Below are 26401 nucleotides of genomic sequence, written 5' to 3' on the forward strand. Positions count from 1 at the left end.
CAATTTGCCCCGAGGACCAATTGTTAAGTCTTCCTTTTTCGCGTGGTGTTCGTAGCAAAGTTAACACCGATATTTTTTTCGAACATGTAATAATGATGCTTGAAGGAACACGGAAACCTCGGGAGAACAGCAACGCATACACGCAATGGTGGGCAACTACCTACTCATATATTCAAGGCAGCAAGGTGTGAAATCATTTGTTGAGAATAGACGCGTAACATATTTATTTACATGTTTGCATTTTCGAACAATACGTTTGGAGATCAAGGCAAAAACTACAAACAGTAAAACAGAATGGTGTAAAAAAAATCAATTGTAGGGTATCAAATGCTCAAAAGTGTTGTGTAAGCTAACATACACTTTTTGTTGTGTTAAAATGGAATTGTGACTAGAGAACATTACCTTGTAACACCGATTTGTATACCACCACACCTTAAATAGCTGTTGTATGACGCGATCTAGTGTTGCTTTCAGTACACTTGTAATTATAGAAAATTTCGTTGAAATTTGTTACATCAGGCACTCTGTAACTTGAAAATAAAGTCATATGCTGTTTGTCCTTTCTTTCCGTGTAAAATACAGAGCAATATGCAAAAATGTTATTGCATTATTAATAGAAACTTACTTTATATGCATACGCAGAACTCGAAATGCATCAAGTCAAGGTCGATGCATTTTCGGTGCATCAATTGGCACAGTTAAACGTGAATTTTAGTTTCATTCAAATGATTGTGTCGATGCATTTTTAGTGCATCACACGGAACAGCAGCTGATAAAAATACCCTTTGATGCATTTTCTGCATATTTTAATGCACCAGAAATGCACTATCACAATTATGCACTGTAATGTGTTACTGGAGCTAAAAAAGGCTTATTTTCGTGACGCATTAATTTGCAACGATATAACTGCATAAATACTTAAATGGAAACACCGGGCCATATCTCCCACAGCCTTAACTTCACCATTAAAAATAAGACAAAATAAATAAACTCTCATCTAGTCATTGATTGAAGCATAGTCCGTGTGCATATCCTGTTATCACCGTATCACTGCTCCAAAATCCGCTCTTATTAGTAAAGAGTTGCCTAATTTCCGCAACGGATAGGTCATCGCAAATTGGGAATCTCCATTGCGATTGATCGAATCAGTTACAAGAGGTTACCATTTGAAATTTAGCGACGTAGATATTACTTTTTTCAAGCTGGTGTGTATTTTTTTCATTACCAAGTAAATAATTACACCTGTTTTGCTGAGTGAGAAACCTCTAATGCTTGAGAATTATAAGTTGAATGTCAGGATACAAGGGAAAATAAGGTAGCATGAAGATTATTGGTGGTATTTATTTTATTTCTTCACAATGCCAGTTGTCATGGACCGTGGTAATGATAACATTTTCACCACCTTATTTCTTGTACAAAGTAAAAGCTTTTTGCACGGAATTATTTGCAAATACGTATAATGAACTTAAGTATTTGACGTTTTAGTAGAGCTAACAAGAACTAAAGAAAAATGAAGATAATGTATTTTTTAACCGGCAAGTGGATCCGAACCTGTACTTCTGTAGTGAATGCAGTCCACGCGTTCAGTTCAATTTCCTATCGCAGCAATGGGTTGACTGCTACATGTCGGACGTATTAAATATGGAATGGTGATGAAAATGTTATTCGTTACTCTTGATTTTGTAGCCTAAAATTCCAAGGAAATAACATTTTTAATTGTAATAAGTAAGGCGATTGTAAGTTCAACAATACATAGTCTAATTATGCTCGGATGCATGGTACAGAAACGGTTTTCGCCTTTTCGTCCCCATATATTTCCAAGCTCAATTTACAATAGATCCCTATAAGCCTTGCCATTTTTGCTTGAGTTTTTTTTCTTTTTCAAATTGCCAAAAATAACAAAATGTGTATTAAACTCCGGGGGCGAACCTTACACTGTAAAAAAAAAATACACTTGCTGCACACTTTTGGAATTGTAGCTGGGAAAATAGATTGTAACAATAATTGTGCACAGTAATAATTTCAGACACATTAGATATATAGGACGCCTCCATACACATTGAAAAATATGTGTTCAAACGACACATACGGTGATAACAGGATATGCGCACAATACGTGCGGTGAGTGTTTTAACTTGAGTGGTGTTGCAATAACACAGGCTAAATGGTTTTAATCAGCACAGTTTTAACACCGAATTTCTGTGAAACTGATGTAAGATATATATTTTCGGTGCAGGGGTAATAAGCATGGTATCGAATTCACAAAGTTACCACTTTACTTCCTCAAATCATGAATCTTATCAGTTCATACATTCTTATTCCTGTATTTCAAAACATGTATATAGTTTACCGGAAAATTGTGCCCCCAAATCTCTGTGATCTCCTTTATAATATTTTGTAAGGCCCGGTACATTGTTTCGTGGATCGCAGGAATTTCTTCAGTGATTATATCGTTGAATAATGCTAAATATTTCTTGTTTTGAATGATTATTATCATAAACGCAAGTTCAGTCTACGGAGATGAAGCTAAAAATAAGAAAATGTATGCGACGAGGTTTCTTGCAAAGGAATGCGCCATTGCATATTTTGTAAATTCTGATGGCAAATTGCTCACGTCATGTGGATAAAAATATTTTTACTTTGACGCATATTAAACTTCAAGTATACGGGGTTGGAAATACAAATACTTTACAATATCATCCATATTTGCTATTGATTCGCTTGGTACGTTCTGCTGCTTGATTGGAAATTTTGTACGAAGATTTTTTATAAATATAGATACGTTTCGAGCTTAGAGATTGAGACAACACTTAAGTTTCAGTACCCTATAACTAAATATAAGTCTTGCTTGGAATAACCTGGAAGAGGCGCTCATATTTTAAGTAAGGGTGGTGTTTTCCCAGATAGTGGACACTGAAAAAAGATGTGTATGCATGCATTTCAATTATGACCACTAGTTTCTTCATTCCGTTATATCGAGTCGGATGTTAAAGTTTGTTAATGTTATCTAATGCCCTAATACTGCTTGCAATTTTATTATCTTATGGTAGTTCACGGTCTGTAATAGCTGTACGCAGGCTATCATGCATGAGTTGATTCTCACTTTTCCCTCTCACTCCTACACATGGATGGATACTTTTTTCAGCTAAGATTGAAATATATAAATAAATATATAATTCTGTCATTTATATTTTGACACATATGCCATTCGTTTGACGGAAAATGTCGGATATAAGATGCAGCCATTAGCCAGAATCTAAGAAGGGTATGATTGTTGCAGAACAATTTTCAACTAAGGAGAGAATATATGAATTAAAAAATCACCCAGATAATATTTGTATATGAGAAACTTTGCTTTGTTTTATAGGAAAACATAGTATATCCAGAAACCTATGTAAAAAAAGTTACTTCCCAACTCTAACTATATATATGTAAGTTGTCAGTGAAAATATGTAGACACAGCACTGTATATACTAGTAATGAACAGAACTAAATTGTCATGCATACCCGTAGATATAGTTGAGAAATTTGTGTGCATAGAAAACATTGACTGCCTTTCTTATATTCCAAAGTTTTACTAGTTGATATAATACAAAAAAATTGGTTGAATGAAACTCCTACTTATGGTGTAGGAACTGAACATTCTCAACTAACTCTGGAGAGGCTGAAAGACGGTTTATATAGAGGTATAATTCAGATTGTATTATTTGATGACACATCTTCTGACGTCAGTCTTAACACTCGTATATTTTTACGAGTTGCAGGAAGAGGACCGTTGAAATGTATTTTACTTGCCACCTTAGCGGGCGTCAAGATTTTTTAAAAATATTCCAAGCGTGTTACGTAATTTTGTGTGGGAATTTTCTACACTTGCTTAATTAAAAAGAAAGAATTACAACTATGTTGTATTTTACCGTGTAATTTCCTGCAGGCACCTTTTTCCTTCTTTAGGATTCCGTGTACTTTTTATACAATTATGTACATATATACTATATATTACATTTATATACACACACATTTTTATTTTTCGTGGCACTAGATTTAAAAAAAATATATATTCAAGCTGTTAATATGAGAAGGCCGAGTTGAAAATTATACTTCCTGTATGTTAGTTTCGAATATAAAAGTTGCGTTAAAAAATGTGCATTATTATTGCATGGTGCAGTAAATCTCAAGTACTACAGTTGGAACCACAATATGTTTGTCTTCTACACAGTCAGTCACATGACAAATAACGAATCAGAGGCGCATTAGTTCGTGACGCACTGAGCTCATTGGAGGATAGGATCATGTCATTGGCCAGATATTTGGCAGGAGTCAACCTTACTGGTATCGAATCGGATACAGAGTCGACTTTCATGTAAATAGTGAAGTAAAAAGACACGGGGAAAAACGTTTTAGTGTAAAAATTACAAAGTTTGTGTAATCTTAACAATTTGTTTATGTAACGAGAGTTTGATCAAAAGCAATGCCATTGATACATTCAAAATATCCCAAAACTATAAAAACAAAAACACTCTTCTCGAAAGAACCTTCAAAAGAAGACAAATATGTTCCATGTAGCATTCAGTTATGCAGTGTGGGTTTTTTGGTTGACATGTAACGTGATTCACACACGCATTTCACATATACTTGTTTGTTCAGTTTTAGATATTAGATAAGACAGGTTATAGAAAGACGGTAGGCGGTTACTATCTTGTTTACACACAAAAGCACAGATTATATTAACTTTCCTGTGCTTTTGAATAATTTCGACGGTATTGGTCTATTACTTGATGTGCGCTTATCTCTCTATCTCGTATGAGCGCTATTATATTTCTGGCGCAAAATATGAAGGAAAAGTTGCAGCTGAGAAGCAGTTGGCTCAGAATGTCCAGATAATAATTTTAGGTAACATATTGTGCATTTTCGCTTTTCCCTGTCCTTGGTAGCGTATAAATGAATTGATAAATAAGAAGCACATTTTTCAGAATCGGTGAAATGCAAGCTTAGTACAATTTACGATGCACAAACTTAAAACATTATTTTGTTTATAATGCGACTCGGTTAAGAATAATGCAGTTTATTTCATCCTGGTTACATCATGCTTCCTAGCATTTTTGTTCTTACATTTCATCATAAGTATTGTCACGGTTAGCCTGATGGTAGAACAACACCGTATGAAATAGCAGAAAAGATGAATTTTACTGGAAGGGATCCTACGATTGTCGGAGCGCTAAACAACATATTCAAACATTATACATGTGTAATTTCAATTAATATTTTCTATTTTTCGTTTGTGATATTTCAGAAACGATCGTCACTATACTTTTATAAATGTAGTCTAATCGGAGGAATAACGTTGATACTGAATTTCGCAACATTACAGTAAATTGATGTTGAATCTATTTGAGGGTTCAAAGTAGTTTCTAAGTACATGGTTTGCTTTTATCAAGTGAAATATTAAAATTCACAAATAACCTTCCTTACGCCAGTACAGTGTAGTGTTGAAAGAAAATCCTGGACTTTGTGTTTGGCGATGCAATTATATATTTTCATCTTTCGAACTATTCCATTTTAATTCAGTCAGTATTTTTGTTGCCTCATCCCAAACCTGCTGTTGAATAAATATTTCAGCTTGTTCATTCTTATAATAAGGACACATAATTAGATTACTGGTCAGTGTTCTTGCCTTTTGATAGGAATGTGTATGATTCATCGTATAAGGAATATTCTAGTGTGATATGCACACATATAGCACAATCCGCATAGGAATAAGCAACCCATCACGTTTGTTCGTTTCATATTTATATTTCTCAGTCCATTGTCTATATGGATAATAATTTTCTCAAGGTCTCCTTGAATTTCGGCTACATTTACTAGAAGTTTCTCTATTTTTATCTTGAGATCAGAACTTTCTTCTTTGAAGATGTCTCAACTGGTCTCTTGAGCGTCTCAGTAACATGTTTTATGTATTTATTTATTAATTTTATTGAAATTTCCAGTACAGCACAAGTCATATTAAACTTGAAATAAACAATAGTAAAACAGTAGACTAGCGTTAAAAAAACAAAACAGTTCCAAGATAAAGAAAGTTCAGGTTCACAATAGCTTTACTTATGTACATTTTTTTTTGCAGGTTGTTGATAAAGGACTAATTCGAGCTGAAGATATCTATTTGGTTTGATTTCTTTTTGTACATTACAATTTATAATCTTGGCGGGCCTCCCCGATGGCGCAGTGGTAGCGTCGTCGCTTTGTAATCAAGAGGTCCCGGGTTCTATACCCGGTGGAGGCACATAGTGGTTCGGATTCCACTTTAAACTGTAGGTTCAATCCCGATTAGCCTTACTGTGCTTAAAACACCAACTCAATCAATCAATCAATTAATTAATTAATTATAATCTTGGAATGGGTTTCGCCCCCAAACCAGAGGACTTTTCATAAAATTCGTTTCCGAGACAGGCTCAAGCTACCTTTTTGCGTTTTAAATTGAAGTCTAAGTCGAAACAACTTTTTCAAAGATTCGTCAACATTATACCAGGCACCTGGATAACTTCAGCGACTCATACTTATAGAAATATACATGTCTTCTAATTGCAAATTTGAAGGGAAGCCATGGCTGCCAATTAAATAATAAATCTGAGAGAGAAGAGGCAGAATAATTTTTGACCGCTTTGTTTTATTCTACTTTTTGGAACACCTTCTTTTGCTGACCATTCTAGAAACTTTTAAGGCCTATTAATTACGTTACTGGGAGAAGATCAGCTTTCACGTACAAGAGTGAAATGCTGCTAAGAAAAACAACCTTCGAGTCACTACCTGGTTTTCCAGCGTTATGGATCGTATATATGTCTTGGAACCCATTCCTTACTTTTTATCTAGTCCACATAAATGCAGGTACAGATTTACTCTAGGCTAATAGTTGCAATTTTACTGCAGTGATCTGCACTTCGGTGCTTCCTACACCAGCCTGGCAGCTTCATCGTAAAATTGAACACTTTTCTGGTTAGCGGAGGGGTGGGAAAAAAGTTGAAGTGCAGGACCGGTTTCTCTGTTTTGCAGGTGCCTATCAACAGTGTTGTACACTGTATCTGTTCGTCCATGGAAGGTGCTGGTCATAAGCAAGTTAAACGAATTGGTCCGGTTTTCGTCGTGAACGGAGCATGCTGTAACTTCCGTGTGAATAAACTGTAGTTTTTATCTCTAAAATACAAAGTACTATCATTGAAAACCCGCTTAATTGCTGGTCCGGAGTCTTTCTGCTCCGAGCGACAAATTTGCGAATTTCTTAGCGTGTCAGGAAAAGATAACTTCTGCACTAAAATGGCTCGTTAATTTTTACTCCAGTTGATATAATTTGTATTTTTTCGACATCTTTCTTTAGCTGAGAGAAATCTAGGATGTGACGCTTGCAGGTCGCTTCCAGGGAGAAATTGCAAAAAAGTAATAGCAACTTAAGCAGGTTTCTGCTACTTGGAATCAGCTTTTGTAGACGTCAACCTCGATCTGTTGGCACAATTTAAAATGACGTTAATCATAGACTCATCAAATAATCATCTCTACGCTTGTGGTTATTTCAGCGCTCGTTCCCTCCATGCATATAATTTTTGCCCAGATTAAGTTCTGGCTGGAAGAAACCGCAAAAGTTGTTGAAATGCTAAGAGTAACTCGAGGCTCACATTTCCATGGTACTCTCTATTCAACACGACCATCCTGTACGTGTTCCCAATTGCTACCTTGCCTACACAGAAAGCAGAAATATGCATTCTTCATCATTAAGACTAAAATAGTTTAAAGTCATGCTGGTGTGTTTTGTTTCTGAATATTTCTTCCCCGCATCCACTCGTCCAAGTCCAAGTTTTGCTACGGTATGTTTAAATTTCACAATCGTGAACAGGTTAACCGATTTTGCTTCAATACATTGCAGCACTAATCCTCGGACATGTCAAACTGATATTTAAATTTCAGTTCGAAAATTCTTCATTTTTTTGACAGTTTTGCATAGCGAGAATGTTGCTAAACTACTCTCCTGTTACTCTACCTGACCTTACGGAACCATGAAATATATTTCAGAGGTCCCATCACATACTATAGCGCATCTAACATTGGTTTTTCGCACTCCAAAAATGCAAACTATCAGATTTTAAATTATGAGCTATATCTTTGCTGAGCACACTTTGAACAGCATATAAATTATATTCATGTGCAAGAATTTGTATTCTACAACAAGAGCCTCCGCAATAGTGTAGGTTCCTTTAAAAATACGCTAAAATAGGTGATATTAAAGAATATCAGCATTGTTATGTTACAAATCTAGAAAAAAAAAGATGATTTGCTGAAGTGAAACAAATATAAATGGAATATAGCGTCGGTAACGAATAGAGTTAGAAAGCTGACAGTAAATAATGAATTTGGAAAAAAATAGAAACAAATAATGATAAAAATGCTAGATTGGAGATTGTACTACGTAGATTATCTGAACCGTGCAGAAGTCTAGAGAGCATAATTTTAAGGAGGGACATTTCAGTTGCTATGTATTACAGATTGAGATGGTTTGGATTGTGGTGCCGCGCAAAAGTAAAGTCATTTTCGAAATTTCCTCTCCTTTAGAGAAACAACTATGATATTCTAAGTTCTGAAAAAATATATCATCTTAGAATTACTTTCGAAACATTCAAATGATCTTCGTGTGGTTTGATTTTTTTCTTGTCTAGATATCTGAGAGAAATTAGGCTTATCGTACCACGAAACTATTACAATATCTAGACAAAAGCAAAACAGGAAGATGCATTTGAATGTTCTTAGAAGGAATTCCGAGCAAATGTAATTTTAGAATTTGAAAAACCACAGCGGGTTTTCGAAAAGAGGAATTATCGAAAAAAAATCTCTGCTGGTGCAGTGGGATGCACAAGTATTGCTCGGCAAATTGTCCATTGCCATTTTCATTAAATTTTCTCGCAACCAGATTTTTACATATGCTGGTGCAAAGGTTGTCAGCAGCGTGTTTGACGTAAAACAAAGAGAATAAACATGCTAATGGACAATTTGCTTGGTAATACTTACGCATACCACTCTACAGCGCAAAGGTCCAGCGCGGCGTAGTCGTATGCTCTGAACTTGGAACCTTCAAAATTAACATTTTAAGTCCACTTTATGCATAGATAACTAATCGGGACTGGAGTTACAGTTTAAAGTAGGATCCGAACCACTTTGTGCCTCCACCGAGAATGGCACACGGGATCCCTTTATTACAAAGCGACAGCGCCATCTGGAAGGCCCTAAAATTTTGCAATCTTGCTTTCCAATCTGGTAAATACATATCTGTGAACAAGCTAAAAATCGGACAGTTATCATACATGAAACTCTCTCTACCCATTGCTAATGCGAGCACAGTGTAGGAAAACATTTATGCCAATAAATGATGCTTTCTTTCATTGTTCGATTTTCATATCGTGAGCTTTCTTTGTCCTCCTAGCTGATTTTTATTTTTCCTTCCACGAGAGGATTTCATTTCGATGGATTTCCCTCATTAATTTTGTCTGGTCCTTTTGCTTGTTTTCCTCTTCTTTGTCAACTGGTTCTTGGAGTCTGCTTTGGAAATTACTTTTACTATGTGTTTTCAATTAGAATCGATTTTAATAACTTTTCAGTCTGCCTGAAATTGGACTCTGGTAACTGAGAGGAGGAGAAATTAAAAACTTACAGGATAAAAATTGCCCTTTCAACTTTCCTCTGCCGTTGTGTACGGGAATTTCTTACTTCCTCTTTCTTGGTTTTTCCTTGCGAGTTATTGTTTCAACCAGTTTTCGATTTCGTGACGTTTTATTTAATTTAGGGTTTTGATCATGAGTTCGAATTCAGACTGATTCATGTTCCTTGTGGATTTATGTACTTTTTCTTCCTGTATCTTTATTGCAAATGTTCTGGCAGATAATTTATTTCTTGGCATGTTCTTTTGTGGTACTGGTACACCATGTGAAGTTGATTCGGATAAAGTTTAAAGTTTTTTTTAACCATATTTTCAAAAGTAGTTAAAGCAGAATAATTTGTGCAAACTAAAAAATAAAACGAAAGTAAGAAACTAATAACGGAGCATCACGATGGATTTAAGTTACGGTACTAAGACACCACAGATGGTGCTGGAAAAGTCAATTCCACATTAACACCAAAAGGTATGTTCTGTTACACCACACTTGGTGCTACACTTGCACCATTCATTTTAAAATGTTGAGAAGTCTATTTATTATCTTATTCATTACTACACGGCAGGCTACTAAATGCTGATAGTTTCTTGCGTAATGTTTGTTACTATTGTTATTATCTGTAACTTTGCTTGTATAGTATCTTTAAATATATTTAGAAGTTCATAAATTTTTATATGTGCCTTGTGCAATATTTTTTACACTGTTATTTATATGAGTAATATGGCCTATGGTACGTGTTTTGGCTCTTAGTTTTAGCTTCTAAAGAACAAGACGTTTCTGAATTTTTTTTAATTCTTCTTGTATTACCTCCTGAGGAGAATTGACCCCAGACATAAGAAACATTCAAGTAAATAAAATCACGCACGCACACAAACCAATAACATTTTAAATGACTGTTCATTGTCGTTTTCAATAATCTTACTTGAAGACGATAATTGTTACTTATAGAGAATCCCAGAGAAATCAAAGTTTAGAACTTGGATACTATTATTTACTGAGAAGCGAAAATGTATAAGGAACGAAAATTTGTCAAAACGTTTTTCAGCAAAATTTGTTTTAAATCTGCTTTGTGCTCAGATAAGTTAATCGGGACTGGACCTACAGTTTGGAAGCGGGACCGGAAACACTGTACAATGTGGATTCACACTGGATCCAACCCAGAACCCATTGATTACAGGGTGACATCGTTAGTCATTGCGCCCTTTTAGTTAATAATAATAATAATTATTATTATTATTGCCACTTAATCAATTTTTATACGTATAGCTAAGAACTACTTGCCCCACCTTCTACTATTCCTGGCAACTCATATGCACTTTCTAGTTCTTATTTAGCAAAGGGGAAAAAGCACTGTAACAAATTCTCGCATTGCACGAACCTCGTGCGCATGGTGCTCATACCGTGAAAAACATGTTAAGTAAAATACCATAAGTAAAACCGCTATTAATACAGATTATATTTATAGTGTTCTCTACAGCCGGCTGGGTAAGCGTAGTGCAAAAGAATTAAAATCAAAAGGAAGGGTGGGCATGTGAATTTAATGACGCTATTCTGTTTCAACATTAAAACTCAGGTTGCATGATTTACTTGCCTCAACTTCTTCATAAATAGGCGATCAAAAACAATATAACAGCGTTAATAATAATGATCTGAAGCGGATATAAGTAATAAAGCAATATGCGAATACTTTTGGAACAATGGGGTATGCACACCGAGACTTTTAATTCGCCATATTAAACAAATACTTTGTTTCACGTGTATCTGCTGGATTTTATTGACTCTTAAAAAGATTTCCCCTGGTCTTATCGGTCGGTCACGTGATGAGTTGGCATGCCTGCACTGCGATTGCTTCCAGCACGGCGTATCTCTAAAGCGAATCTTAAAGAAATGTTCTTTATCTCAAATATGCGTCAGCGATTATTAATGAGTTAAAAGAAATGGAGCCAGCATAAGATTTGCAGAGATCCAGTGTGAAATTATATAATAGTATGACAGGGGAAGGAGGGGAGAGGGTAATAATTTTTGTACGCCGCTTTAGGAAAGAACAATATAGACATTGTACAGCAAATGACTGTCCCGAACATAATTTCAATTGTATTCGCTGGGTAAAGCGTTGAGGGTATAAAGCGCCCCCAAATGCTTTTTTGTTACTGTTATTATTATTACATATTTTTCCGCAGTGCATCATAAAAAAGATATTATATTCGTACATTATTTATTATTGCTTAACACATTTTATAACACCTCTGTGACTAATCGAGACGCTTTACAGCGCTGAAGAGGGAAAAAAGGACTATATATAAAATAGTAGTTTTAATGTGTGGCCTGTGACCGGTGTTGAGCGCGCTGGAAATGGTCATTGTTTGTTGGGTATTGCTTTATTTATATTTCCCTTGAAGGCAGCTGGGCGGGATTGCCCGCAGAGGCTGCAGGTGCGTGCAGAGGACTAAACATCGCACGCACATGGACTAGTCCCAACTTATAAGAGTTGCGGCTACCTATTCTGGAACGAACTGCCCTCAGGGTATAGCACAGCGGCAATACCCTTCTTCGGACGTTGACAGTTTGCAACAGCCTTCAGAGTTGTTGTACTATGAAGTTCTCACGTTGATTTATGTGCTTACCTTGTCCGTCAGTGTGGCATCAACAGTCCCACCAAGCAGATTTTCATTAGGTATGGTGTGGACAGCACCTCGCCGCTGTTAACTGGCTTTTGAGACTGGAGTTTGCTACGGTTTCTTTTATGTAGCATCCTAATGGCCACCCTCCTTAGCGGAGTGGTTAGCATAGCGCGCTACGACGCCAGGGGTCTGGGTTCGAATCCCGGCCTGGATGTTCTTTGTGTCATCATATCATCACTCATCCTCATCACTAGCCAAAAGTGGAAGAAAAGCGAAGTAAAAATAGACCAAATTTAATCCAATTAACAAATGTAACATCCTAGCACATCAGCAGCAGTTTAATAAGTTTAATCCAAACAGTGGATAATCTCTGGGACATACATCCACCGGATCTGTTCCAATCCACGCAGGCACGCTAAAAATATAGCCATGAAAACAGTCCAAATGTATCCCATTGAAGACCAGTTACCACGCACAGATACCGAAATGCATCATGCCCATTGATGCACCAGAACCCGTCGATTGATGCAATAAAGTTTGTTTTATATAGGTTCTGCGAAGAATCAGATTCACATCTGATGCATTTGGTGCATCAGTTGATGCATGTTGATGCATTTATTCGATGATACACTTAAACGTTTGGTCTGATCTATGTAGCTCGCTTCCCTGCGAGGCGTTGTGTGTGTTGCCTAACTGTACGGCGATAAGAGGATTTTAGCAAAATTTCAATGTCAACTTCTACCAACGCCGTAGAGGTATGCAACACACACAACGTCTTGCAGGAAAGAGAGTATTTCAGGATCTAGGTGTCCCTTTTTTTATTGCCGGTGACTGTACATTACTGATACAGGGTTGCCCAGAAAAAGGTAACCAAATAATTTTCGTTACCTTATGTTTCGGTTACCTTTTATTGAGCCACCCTGTATAACAGTCGGTAAATCCTTGAACTGTAGTCTTTAGGTTCTGACTCATTGACTCTCCTTAGTACAGCTATTAACACTTTCCGAATTGCGTCATGACTGTGGTGGGATCACACCATTTATATAGTTGTACTTTGCAGGAGCTGAACATGTAGCGTTGTGATAAAAGACAATGTTTCCACATTTTGTCCGCACAGTCGCTCACTTCCTAGCTAGCGTGTGCCACGTGAGTTGTTGTGTTTACATCCTACGTCATCAGCTATCTGCCTGGGTAGTGTGTGTGTGTGCGAGAGAGAGAAGCAGACCTTCCTTAGTCTGCAGACGATAATGCCTCGCCTTCTCTTTAAGGAGTTCCCCACGAACCTGTGGTTACATAACCGGAGCCGCCTTGGAGAGGAGAGGGACTCCTTGGTATTCTCTTGTGAATGTGGAGGAAGCCGGCGCGTTTAGTGGTGGCTTAGTGGAAGGGGGGAAGTGGAATCAGGTGAAGGTCTTGAAGAGGAGAGGAGGAGGAGTAGGATTTATTATCAAGTCTTCTCCCTCTCGCTTTGACACCTTCTATTCTCCCGAGGGTGTGTATTTGGTTGTTGATGCCCAAGTTCAGATTTACGTTCCGTGACCATGTGACTTTGACTCGCTTCGGAACTTCCCGCCCTCTCTCTCACCCAAGAACTTTACCCCCTTCTCGAGAACTCCCAGACAGACTAATCTCCCGCCTTTGGACAAACTACAAACTCCCTCGAAGTCTTGCGAGCGGCTGAACGCAAGGTCAAAGGACTGGGAAAGGAAGAGGGGAAGGGTCCATTGAGGAGAACGCCGTGATGCTTCCACAAGTAGGCTAGGATTGTCTTCCTCAATCCTTGGTTCATGCTTCTAGATATGCTTAAACTGATCCTAACACTTGAAGGTGATAGCGAGCTTCAACTTCTCGAAGCTACTGAAGTGGTTCAAATATCGGTCACAAAGAAAAGATTGCACCACGCTGTGGCTTGTCCAAAGGAGGTTGACCCCTTTGGGCCCAGTATTTCTATAAGAAATATAACATCAAAGGCAGGAAAAGGTGGCAAAATGAGGGCTGGCTACTAAAAAAGTGTACCAACATCCCCTTTCGAAAATTCTGGGGACGCCACTAGCACGTGCTGCTATGAACTGAACAAAACTGGAAAATCTTAATCATCATTATCATCCAGTTGCTAGTTCATAACACACCTTCCTATCTACGACATAAAATTCTACAAAATACTTGCAAAAGAAAAAATGTGAGGAGTCTGTGAACCGGAGGACATGGATAATTTCTTCCTCTTACACCCTACAGGGCGAGTCATAAGTCTCCATACAAATGGTGACAAACTTATGAAGAAATTCAGAAGGAAAGGTTCCGTCGCCGACGAAAGCAGGCCTGGAAGATTTTTTTGATAAGTTTGGCCACGGTGTCATGGGTTATCTGCGTTCTGTGGGTTGCATTGAATGTACGTGTTACATGACGAGTGGTACCACTCCCAGCCAACAGAATGATGTCAATCCGTTCTTCCTTCGTTAGTGGCATCTCTTTTCCATTGGTTCACCTGCCTGAAAAGGAAAAATAAACATTAGTCACAGTTTTCACCATTTGTATGGAGAGTTATGACTCACCCTGTACAAGATAAATACATTGAACAACAAGGCAACATTGAACAGATTTTTACACTACTAAAGTTGTGACATATCTATCTATGCCGAACCATTTGTAGTCGAGGTATTTCAGGTAGCTTTGAAGTGGTATTGTGAATTGCTACCAGATAATTATCCTACTACAGTAAATGTAAAAGTGACAAGTTTTTATACGAAAACTCACACTTCCAAATACAAGTATCCCATATTAAAAATCAAAACATGTTTTAAAAATAATGAAAGCAAGTACGTAGTAATGGCACCATTGAAAATAATTACCACTGATGTTTTGTTATGCAGGAGAAATATCCAACGACGATGGAAATAATTCGGATATTAATTTCGTTGTTGATTTAAGTCTCTTGTGGTTATTTCGCTTGTGAATAATATTCACATAGTTGTTTTTTCTGATCTCCACGTATAGGGGAGAGTTGCCGAAATTGGACCAGTTGGTACTATTTTGCTTCTGCATCAAAAACAAGACACAGAAAAAGAACGAAATTGTAGGTATGAGAAGCACAAACTATTAGCTTACATTTCATATAGGTACTTCAACAAAAAAAATGCAGGAACCAATATAATAGGGTTCATAAACGAAAGTAGTGACATCGGTCCATTATAGGCAACTGGTTTCTTAACTTTGACCACAGGTTGCTTAGGTTGGACCGCTCACAAAAGGCATGCACGTATGTATGTCTAACATATCTAGACACCTGAGGCACTCACTGCACACACCTTTGTGGTATTTACTCCACGTTCGCCGCTTGTAACAGCACCTACCTGTGATTTTCCTTTCTTTGCTACAATTTTTTGTGGACGTTTCTGGACTGTGGTGAAACCTGGCTCATCCACGTTGAATATTCGGTCAGCTGTAAAACCAAACAAACCATACCTTCTACTGGTGTCCGGTAAAAATGGCAAAGGAAAAAATGGCAACGGAAAAAATGGCCAAGTAAAAATGGCAAACGGAAAAAATGGCAAAGGTAAAAATGGCAAACGGAAAAAATGGCAAAAGTAAAAATGGCAAACGGAAGAAATGGCCAAAGTGAAAATGGCAAGTTTTCTTCTTTGGCAGTTGTCCTCTCTCAGCGTGCAGAATGATCGCTACCATTGCTTCATTTTCTTGCTGGATGCACCTGCTTAGCTACCACAATAAAGCCTACAGTCTTTACTCTGTAGGATGTTTGAATTTGAATTGCATTAATCCATATAAACCATATACATTGGTATTTGGAGGGTTCAGTACAGTTCAGATAAAAAATATACTTACAAAATTTCTATAATTTACATTTTACTCTATAATATTCGTTATTAACTAATAGTTTTTTTTAAAAAATTTGTTTTTGAAACTTGTCATATTTCCTGCTTTAATATCATTTGGTAGGTTATTGAATATTTTAATTGCCATATGTTCGGGTTCCTCTTGAACTAATGTTAAACGTTGACTGCCAAGGCCAGATTGTCTGAATGACATCGTGGGGCCAAGTAAAAAAAATGTGAAAATGGATCAAGTGGGTGTAATTAGATCTGTGAAGCACAAGAAATTTCAAAACAATCCAAAAAACCGTTGAAAATTCAATTTAAATTTGAGACCCAGTTTTGGGTATCGTGGCCTGGAGAAGAGAATTTTGATCAGAAGGCCATCAGACCCATTTCTGTGTCTCACTTTTTTTTGTAAATGACTTCGTTTCTTCAAATAACGAACTTCAATCACTTGAACTATCAAGCTCGTCAAGTTGCACGCATATTTTCTGTTTCTTGGTCATACATCGTCAACAGAACATACAACAGAAGTGCTTCTTCCATAAAACATTGCACGAAATGCAATCTACACGTTCAATCACACTGAATATAGTCTTAATTTCTTCTTCTTCCTTTATTTTTCTCCTTCCTTGTTTAATTCTTGCCTGAAATACAACAAATGTCAAATAACGATGCATTTTTTAATATGGCCTGTTGTATTGAAAATCAACAAAATAAAGTCATCGTAAATAATCACAGAGCACTAGGTTTATTACTACAATGTTACGGCCATTTGTACTCCATTGTTGTAATCGCCTGTTGCTATCTAGGGCCAGGCTACGAGTATAGTGTAACATTCTGGAGCCAAAACAATATCTTTGATCATGTTAGCAAATGACTAGTGAAACCTATATAGGCGTATCGCGGCCTGAAGCAATTGCTGAGGTGAGACACACAAGTGGGTTTCACGGCTTCATGAATGACGATACTTGAGACCCATTTTTGGTCTCATGGCAGTCAACGTGTTGTGAAGTATGGCCTTAGAAGCTCATTATTTCGGGTGTTATATGTATATTCTATTGAACTTCGTAGCGCAATATTTTTTCTCGCATATAATGACATTTCATATGAAGGGAGGGTTAATATTTCGAATTTCTTAAACCTTCACAGCATCATATTCAGGCGAATGATTATGGTCATAGGAACACACAGGATTTTGTTTCAATAATTTTGTTTTTAGAATTCCTCGACACTTGAAATTGTTCCTCCACCTTATAACATTCTTCAGATCAGACTGTTGTAGAAAGAAGAGCTTATCTCCAGCTTTCCAAGATTTAACAATTTTCATTTGAAAAAAGTAAACAAGTTCGTCCCTCTTAGTGCGAGGGGGTTAGATAAGGGCTGACTTGAAGTCCTACTAGTAACAAACATGTGTGACTGGTCAGCAGGTGCGCGCAAAGCATAAACTTGTTTTCAGTCAAGATGAAAACCCATTCAATGCTGCACTCCCCTTAAGTTACATCAATCACACATGTTTCAAATTATTTACAAAAGTTAACTTTTATTAGTATGTGATTCTATAGCTGCAGTAACTCCTGCCAAAAGAAATAAACGGCATTATTTTTGAAAACATCAAATAAAATCTTTCCATTCAAAAACAAATTAATGTTAAAAGACATTAAATTATATTATATTTTATTTCAAACTGTGAAATGCAAGACACATAATTTCTCAATTTTCACGTAAAATCGTAATAGGTATATTTTTATTCTTGCCATTTCTACCGTTGCCATTTTTACCGTTGCCATTTTTTCTTTTTGCCATTTTTTCCCTTTGCCATTTTTTCCGCTTGCCATTTTTACTTTGCCATTTTTTCCGTTGCCATTTTTTCCTTTGCCATTTTTACCTAAATTCCTTCTACTACACTCGTTCAAGACATAGTCCCCATTATTGTACGCTGCTATAGCCATTTGCAATTCTATCTCTGTCCACAGCCCATACTTTCCCCGGTCCAATTTTGGAAACACGTGGTGGTTCAACTTAGGCAATTATACCCCGTTAATAATAAAAATATGACTGTACACAAACATACGCAACTAAACCATAGTTTTACCACATGTAGTTAGTGGTTATTGAATGGCACTTTTATAATATACTACAGGACATTTGATTACTTACCCCTAGTCTACACAAGAGCTTAAGATCCGAAGCACAATAATTGCAACACGAACAATGGAAACACAATAACAGCACTCCTACTTCGTCGAACGTCTCTACTTGACTGACCATTCAGTCATTTGTACATGGCACTGACGCCAACCAGTAGTGCCAACTCACCTGTTTCAAATACTCGTCTATAGGCAAAAACGAAGGTGGTCCAACTTAGGCAACTGTCCAATTTCGGCAACTCTCCCCTATTTGTTTCAACACTTTCATTTGTATCGTAAATAGTTTTCGAAGAAGTGTTTAGGATCTATGATTTGAGAGAAATAAGTACTTCTTTATATTTCTTTTTTACCAATTGGATAAACTTATTTCTACAAATTACGGTTTGCAATAAAGATTTTAAAATGTAATGTTTCGAATGACTCACTTTAACAGGAAACAATCCCCTCCCCAGAATACAAAAATTTAAATTAGATTTTTAATAAACCTTTTGTGTATTTTATTATTTAACTTTTTTTTCTTTAGATGAAACTTTGAGACGTACCTTTCTAGTCTGTGTGACCGAAATTCTTAGTTGAGGGCGCTTCAATTTTATCCCATCCTATTATACGGCACTAACCATTTACAGAAACGAGTAAAATTCAGAAATTGCCCCACTTTCTTTTTACGCTGGCACTGCACCTTTCTTTTTGTTGCGTATTGTACATGTTGTGTGTATTTGCGTGAAATGTGTGTATGTGTGAGCAATATCTTATTAAAGCAATTTTTTTACATTAGTTGCACTTGTATTTTTTGTTGCTTTGTACTCCTTCTGTGTACTACATGTACATTGTATGTTGTATAGTTATATTTCACCTTCCTTTCCAGGGCAGTTTCTAGTTTTAGAGTGTTTGTTGCATTATCATTATAATTGTTTGATATTCCATTAACATAAAGGTCAATTTAGAATAAATTATCAGATCATAGTTATTTGTATTACTATACAATAGATGGTAACGATTAATTATGTTTCAGTTTCCATCTATAATGCGGCATCTATAAGTTTATTGTGATATATATGTAGCTCTGTATTATTTCAGCAAGAAATTCCAATGTAGACCTAAACAGTGCATTCATCGAGAGATCCAAGAACTTGTTGAACAGAAGTTAATTTATATATAGAGATTAACATTATATTTGTGTAGTGATGGCAGTTAATACATTTTTTTAATATTATGATACTGAACATCAAGTCAGGCATGTGTGTATAAATTGGAATAGAACATACATTGTAAATATTATAGTAATAAATTAATAGTAACATATAAACCGCCGACACGACTATGTGTCTCGTCAGAAGACAATTTCCTTTTGGATTCAGGATGTAGAAATCTTTTATGGAAATTGTTGCATCTCGGGTATGAATAGAATTATATCGATTCTATTTAAGCAAATTAGTGGATCAAGTCAAGGCCTTAATCCAATATATCTAACAATTTTATGCATAATGTAACCAAATAAGCACTAGGTATGTGTTTCAATTTAAAATAGGCACACCCCCGTATGTGACTTCATATTTCTTTATTCCAATTCATAAAATATTTTTTAGTCGGGAACAAATTTGTTCTATACGAAAATTAAAATTTCAAGTAAAATGAGAAGAAAAGGAAGTGGCAAACATGAATACTTTTTCTGACAATTCTGACAGTGTCAGATTTCATACTGATTTTCAGTAAAGGAAGTATGCATTTAAGAGACACATTGGTCGTATTATTAATTAATTTTGTAATGTTGAAACTTGTGTGTGTATATGGAAAATTATAATACTACACAACTTTTAGCGCTTTATTTTAAATCTGTATCAATAACAGTCAACACTTCTACCATTTTTACACTTATATCCATAAGTGTGAAGTACTTCATACTTCGGAAAAATTACTACGCTATAGTACTTCTTGGAATTTAAAATAATATTCAACCTTACCTAAGCCGTGAAGATAAATATTTGGATTTTTAATTTTGAAAATGCTGACAGTGGGAGTTGGTTACCAACGAACTCACATTGTCAACTTTCGTGGAATCACAATAGTAAATTGATATTGATTAAATGTATTTACTAACAATACCGTCACAAAATTTGCTTCATAATTATATTTAGTAGTATATTAGAGTAGCCACGACTCTTCAATAATGTTGAATCCTTGTAAACATACTGCCTCAAAGTACTATAAATAGCTTTTTATGTCACCGATCGCTTCGGATTAAATTTTCTGTAAATGCGCTAGAGTCGCATGCTAAAACAGAATTGTTGAAAAGTTGGCAGAAACAATGGACAATTACAGGGAAGACTAATGGGAAAAAATATTAGTCAATTCAACCACTTATACCTAAAGAACCTTGGTATCAAGATATTAACCTTTCAAGAAACTCTTTAACAAGTCTTCTTAGATGTCGGCTAAATTACACCCTAGCCCCTAAAGATCTGTACACTAGGAAGATTGTGCAATCCCCAATCTGTCAGTGTGATGCAACTTCACCTGATCATATTATATTTGAATGTCATCTTAATGCAACTACGCGTGATTATTTCTTTAGAGACCTAAAAGAATCAGGATATAATGTCCCATACGCCTTGTCAACACTTTTGAGGAACCCAACGAAGAAAATAATATATGTACTTAACAACTATATTGTGAGAGAAAATATTATAATATAAAATTAGGAAATTGTAAAATTATAAAATGTAAAACAAATGTAACTGGTGCATAGCAGCAAAGCTACAACCAAATATACATTTTATATATAATTCGACATTCGTGCGTTGATTACTGCAAATTTATTGTTTAATAATTTCCATGGTAGTATATATCTATTTTTTGTCAAATTAATGGTTTCGTTTTATCGTACAATAGGTAAGAAGTAATCTTGAATCATTATGTTTTAGTATGTAGTCAACATGAAGCAGACCGCATTTGAAATTAAGTGTTAACGTAATTTGGAAAATAAGTAGAGTTAAACATTCTTCGATTGGCTGCTGTCATGTACTTCTCAGTATCAGCTGGTTAATCCACATGTTCCGATGACGCTACTTCAAAGCTGTTACGATTTCCTTCGCCTTTTTTTCCTTTTCAATTCTATTTCTTTCAGTTAGTGGCCGGTGTGACGGTGAAAATCTATCTCAAAGTTAGCCGCTCTGAATAAGAAAACCAGGGTTTCTTGGGCACTTTGCTTTGTAGTGTGATAAGTGTGAACTTTTCAAAGGCTTTTATCTCTCTTCACTCTTGTGTTGAGTCCTTTCCTTCTGGTCTTCTCTTCCAGCTGTCTAGAACCAATACCCAGCTGAGCGAGCGAACACTTGAAGAATGCTGGTCAACCCTGCAACGTGTGAGTTGGCATCTCTTCCGTTGTGTATAGTATCTTCCATATATTTACATCATACTGTGTCTGTGAGCCGTCATTTTTTTTTTTAGTAGCCAATCAGCTTGATTTTTAGGATGCCTTTCTTTATGTTTGTGTGTCTTTATTTATTTACCTTACTTTCGGATCAGAAGGATTAATTTTTATGTTCTCACAGTTGGGATACGTATAACTGCATTAAGTGATGTTAATATAATTAATGTACATGTTATAATAATGTTACATTTAGCTAAAGCGAAACTATTTGTTGCGATCTAGTCTTAAATGTATATGCAATAATTTAATTAACATAAATAGTGATGAAAATCATTGTAAATTATTCGACTCCACATGTATGCTCTAAAGCTAACGTAAGTTGCAGTGCAGCAAGTGATGTATCGTGTACAGTTGTAGTGGAGAGTCGCCAATATCCAGGTACGATTTTTTTTTCTAAAATTTGAGCATTCCTAGACAGAATTCATGTGTGAATTGAACATTATCTATAGTAAAGAATTGCGTTTGATAAGTGAAGCTTTGCAGATTAAAAATTGAACAAATATGCATAAGTGTTCTTCACTTCATATGCTGAGGTAGAAAACTTAACGTTATGAACATTTCATATTAGTACAATGGGAATTCAGCGAGTTATTTCTGATTTTGCACATAGTTTTCATATTTTCTCTTTCTCCCTCTGTTATTGAATTTCACTTTTGCCGAACGTAGCATTGGTTACAGTTGCGTATTCTCCATGTTACCGCATTTGCCGATGGTAAACCTACTTTTTTCATCTATTTTTAACATTTAGCTTTAATCTATGGGTAATTGCTCATTACATATTAGGCAGTCTATTAAAACAAGCTTCTAAACCAGAAGTAAATTAGTTAAATATCTTAAAGAATGTTCTACGTACACCACTGACGACAGAAGGGTGCGTCGGGGAACGAAAATATAGAAATTACCGGAGAATTTGAAGTTTTTGTTTTGTTTTTATTTTACTTACATGTCTGCATTGGTATTTTTCTATTACGTATAATTAATCTAGATACAATAAATAAGAATTGTTGCGGTAAACCAGGTCAAAGTTTCAGAGCACGCTACTGTCCAAAAGTGTTATTGGTGTAAGTAATTGTTTTATTTGCGTTCTAAGCTCAGCAAGTTCAAAATTAAGTCAAACTTATATCAAGTAGCACGCATTTGAGCATGCTTTTGAACGTTTTTACTTCTATCATAACTAAAAAACATATGATGTTTATGAAGCAATGAATTCGTTACTTTCCTACTTTGCTACCAACTCTGAACGTTATAAGGACGTTAGTTATAAAATCTAGATCACAGAAGACAAATCGTTTCGCATATTAATGAATATATAGTTTCCATTAGTGTTAGTCCGTGTGTCTTGTGCTGTGCTACATAGTTCAACATTTTCCTTGTTTGTGTCTCTTGTTTTCTATGTCTGCTTTAATTATTTTTTGCCACTACTCAAGGCGTGTGGAAAAACTACATAATCTTATTGGCATTCCGTTGTGGTGAATTGGATGTAATGACTCTGCTTTGAAAAGTGGCCATTTGTTTAATTATTTTGTATGCTTTTACTCGGTAGGCAATTAGATGTTGTGTTGTTTTGTGTTTTTTTTGGTGTCTTTGTTGTTGTTGTGTTAGACATAGACATGTGATGTGCCTGTGTATGTGTTTGTGTACGTTTCTTCCCCAGCTCATGGAAGTTTCGACGTCATCACCAGGATTCATCTTTACGATGGCCCACGTATGATTTTTCGTTGTCAATGCTTGACGTACTGCAGAAGGATTAGTATTTTTTTGGTTGCTACGAGTGTTGAGTCCAGTGATTCACAGCAGAGTTTTATGTAGAAGTTCGTAATAGTCTGTTCCTCTTAGCATTTAGACTCAAGCTTTTTTTTTTCCTTGTACGCTCTTGATATTTGAATAGCTATTAGGTAATGGGCTTCAATAGTTGTACTCAGCTATTAAGATGAAGAATTTTTTGCACTAGTAGTGTTGGTTTGTTAGGAAGATATTTCTAATGTAAGGAAAGCAGACGCATAGGTGAACGTAGACTTGCATTTTCTGAGCTTAAAATATTTGGGGAATTCTACTTCAAACTACATAACCTATTTCGAACATTTGTGGGGGGGGGGGGGATATGGTGTGAATTTTTTCACTTTGTAATTTGACGATCACACAAGTGTCCATGATATTATCAAAATATCTCTGCTCGGTGTTATGTAAGCAAAGACAGTCCAAGACTTGCTTTTTCCAATGTAAATCTGCGTATTATACCGAGAATATCATATATATGACGTGGCAAGATACAACATAAAGACTTTTAACACGTATATCCCTTATATTTGTCTCTATATGAACGAATCTTAATAGTGTATTTGAAGCTGGACAGAAATTCCAAGGAACCAGCATTTTCGATCTTTCACTAAATTTTAAGAGGAAACTGAAATCGAAACGAAGAATGATTCCCGACACGAAAAAATTTACGAGAACAGAATGTGGCTTGGGGATGTGATGAGAGAATGCAACTTGGATGAAGCGGTTTAGCTTGCATTTTTCCCTTCCGTGCGCACGAAACTTGCATTTTTCACACGGAATTTATCTAGACATCAAGCAGTGTGTGTGGGTGCACAGTCATTACGTAAATTACTTAGCTTCCATAACCGCCTTGAACTTCATCGTACCGGGTCCACAGCCACAGTCTCGTTGCCTTGTTTGATATTTCAAATTTTGAGAGACAATATTAACTTTTCGTCTGTACCTTTTCTTTGTCGCACTGTTCACTCACTTATGCTTATGATTGTACACACAGAATTCAAAATGCATCAAATCAAGGCTGATGTATTTTTGGTGCGTCAAGTGACACGGTTGAACATGTAATTTAGGTCTCTCTGCTATGATCTTTACAATTGATGCATTTTTACTGCATCACACGGAACAGAAACTGATTCAAAATCCTTTGATGCATTTTTGCATGTATTTTGATGTGTTGTGCTATTTGCCTACCTCAGTGGCAGAGTGGCTAAGGTACCGCCAGGCCAGGAACCGCGCGGAGACAGTCTTCATGGCAGTGACCCTCTGTTGCTGCGTTTACCTGCGAAGGAACTCGCTGTCAAACAGCCAATTAGCGCCACCGCTTGGGCAAGAAATGACAACGTTAAAATCCCCCCTACCGAAAGCAGCCATTAGGGAAACAGGATTTTGTCAAAATAACCTTTCTGCGCTGTGATTGCACACCAGTAAGTTCGGCGACTCCACTTTTTTGGTAGTACACTGTACTACGACGCCAGGGCCCCTGGGTTCGAATCCAGGCTTGGACTTGCGTGTTCTCTGTGACTGTTCCTTCATCAATTTCATCACATCATCACTCATCCTCGTCTTCGCGATTAGTCAAAAGTGGAAGAAATGCAAAGCAAAACCAATCAATCAAGAAATACAAATGATAAACAGAAAGAAGGCCAATACGGACGTGCTCATAACGGCTCTTTCCAGTTACCAGAGCCTCGCTAGCCTGCAGATTGACACTTTCCACGGCGTGTGCTAGTGCTGTAGTCAATTAAACGTGCATGTCCCAACGTTTTACCATACTTAGGCTACGCATTGTTTTGTGTAGGGTTGTTCTTCTTTGTGTCCCAACGATCCTTGAATTCCTTCAGAGGTATGTATTAAATTAGGAAGTGCATTCGCTATTTGTATATATGTATTCACTTAATGTCGGCATGAAGAAATTGGCGGCGGCTTCCTTTGATCAATTAAAATTTGCAAAGCACACGACCAACATCGGAGCGGAAATTAATAAAACGAAAAGAAGACATTCCTTTGCTTCTACGTAACCTACGCATTATTTCGTTGCGTGAGTACTCGTGCGTTGTTCAGCATAAAAGCCAGCAGATGTTTTCCGTTTTAGCTAAATGATTCCCTCTGTCCGTTATTACTTTATAACAAGAAATATTTAAACATATAGCTTCCCTTATCTGCATAACGATAACATGTTTTTACTTTCTGTTTGACCTCATTCATTTTTATTTGGTTGTGGATATGGTTCCGTCATGAAGATATAGGCACCAGTCTGCTTTCTGAATCACTGTCATTGTGATCTAAGTCATTGATACTAAATATTGTCAATTAACTATCGATTGGAATTCGGTTACACAGAATGTGGACCGCCTGATCGGAATTCGGATGCATCGAATGTTGACCGGTTGATCGGAATTCGGATGCATCGAATGTTGACCGGTTGATCGGAATTCGCTGCATCGAATGTTGACCGGTTGATCGGAATTCGGCTGCATCGAATGTTGACCGGTTGATCGGAATTCGCTGCATCGAATGTTGATCGGAATTCGCTACATCAAATGTTGACCGGTTGATCGGAATTCGCTGCATCGAATGTTGACCGGTTGATCGGAATTAGGATGCATCGAATGTTGACCGGTTGATCGGAATTCGCTGCATCGAATGTTGACCGGTTGATCGGAATTCGCTGCATCGAATGTTGACCGGTTGATCGGAATTCGGCTGAATCGAATGTTGACCGGTTGATCGGAATTCGCTGCATCGAATGTTGACCGGTTGATCGGAATTAGGATGCATCGAATGTTGACCGGCTGATCGGAATTCGCTGCATCGAATGTTGATCGGAATTAGGATGTATCGAATGTTGACCGGTTGATCGGAATTAGGATGCATCGAATGTTGACCGGTTGATCGGAATTCGCTGCAT

At 36.6% G+C, this 26401-nt stretch overlaps 1 protein-coding gene across 11 annotated transcripts in view; it reads left to right on the top strand.

The window, feature by feature from the left end:
- The window catches only part of dati (zinc finger protein datilografo), a 688312-nt gene that overhangs the window by 387913 nt on the left and 273998 nt on the right, over positions 1-26401 (top strand). For 9 of the 11 annotated variants that reach the window (XM_083135415.1, XM_083135413.1, XM_083135412.1 and 6 more), the window contains one exon: positions 21583-21648. The exons of the other annotated variants lie outside the window; for them this stretch is intronic. In XM_083135415.1, coding sequence (XP_082991541.1) covers positions 21583-21648 — 66 coding nt within the window. The remainder of the gene's footprint in view (positions 1-21582; positions 21649-26401) is intronic. 11 annotated transcript variants of the gene reach the window in all.

This window comes from Lepisma saccharinum, chromosome 14, assembly GCF_977018435.1.
Source record: "Lepisma saccharinum chromosome 14, izLepSacc3.1, whole genome shotgun sequence".
Taxonomy (NCBI): Eukaryota; Metazoa; Arthropoda; class Insecta; order Zygentoma; family Lepismatidae; genus Lepisma; species Lepisma saccharinum.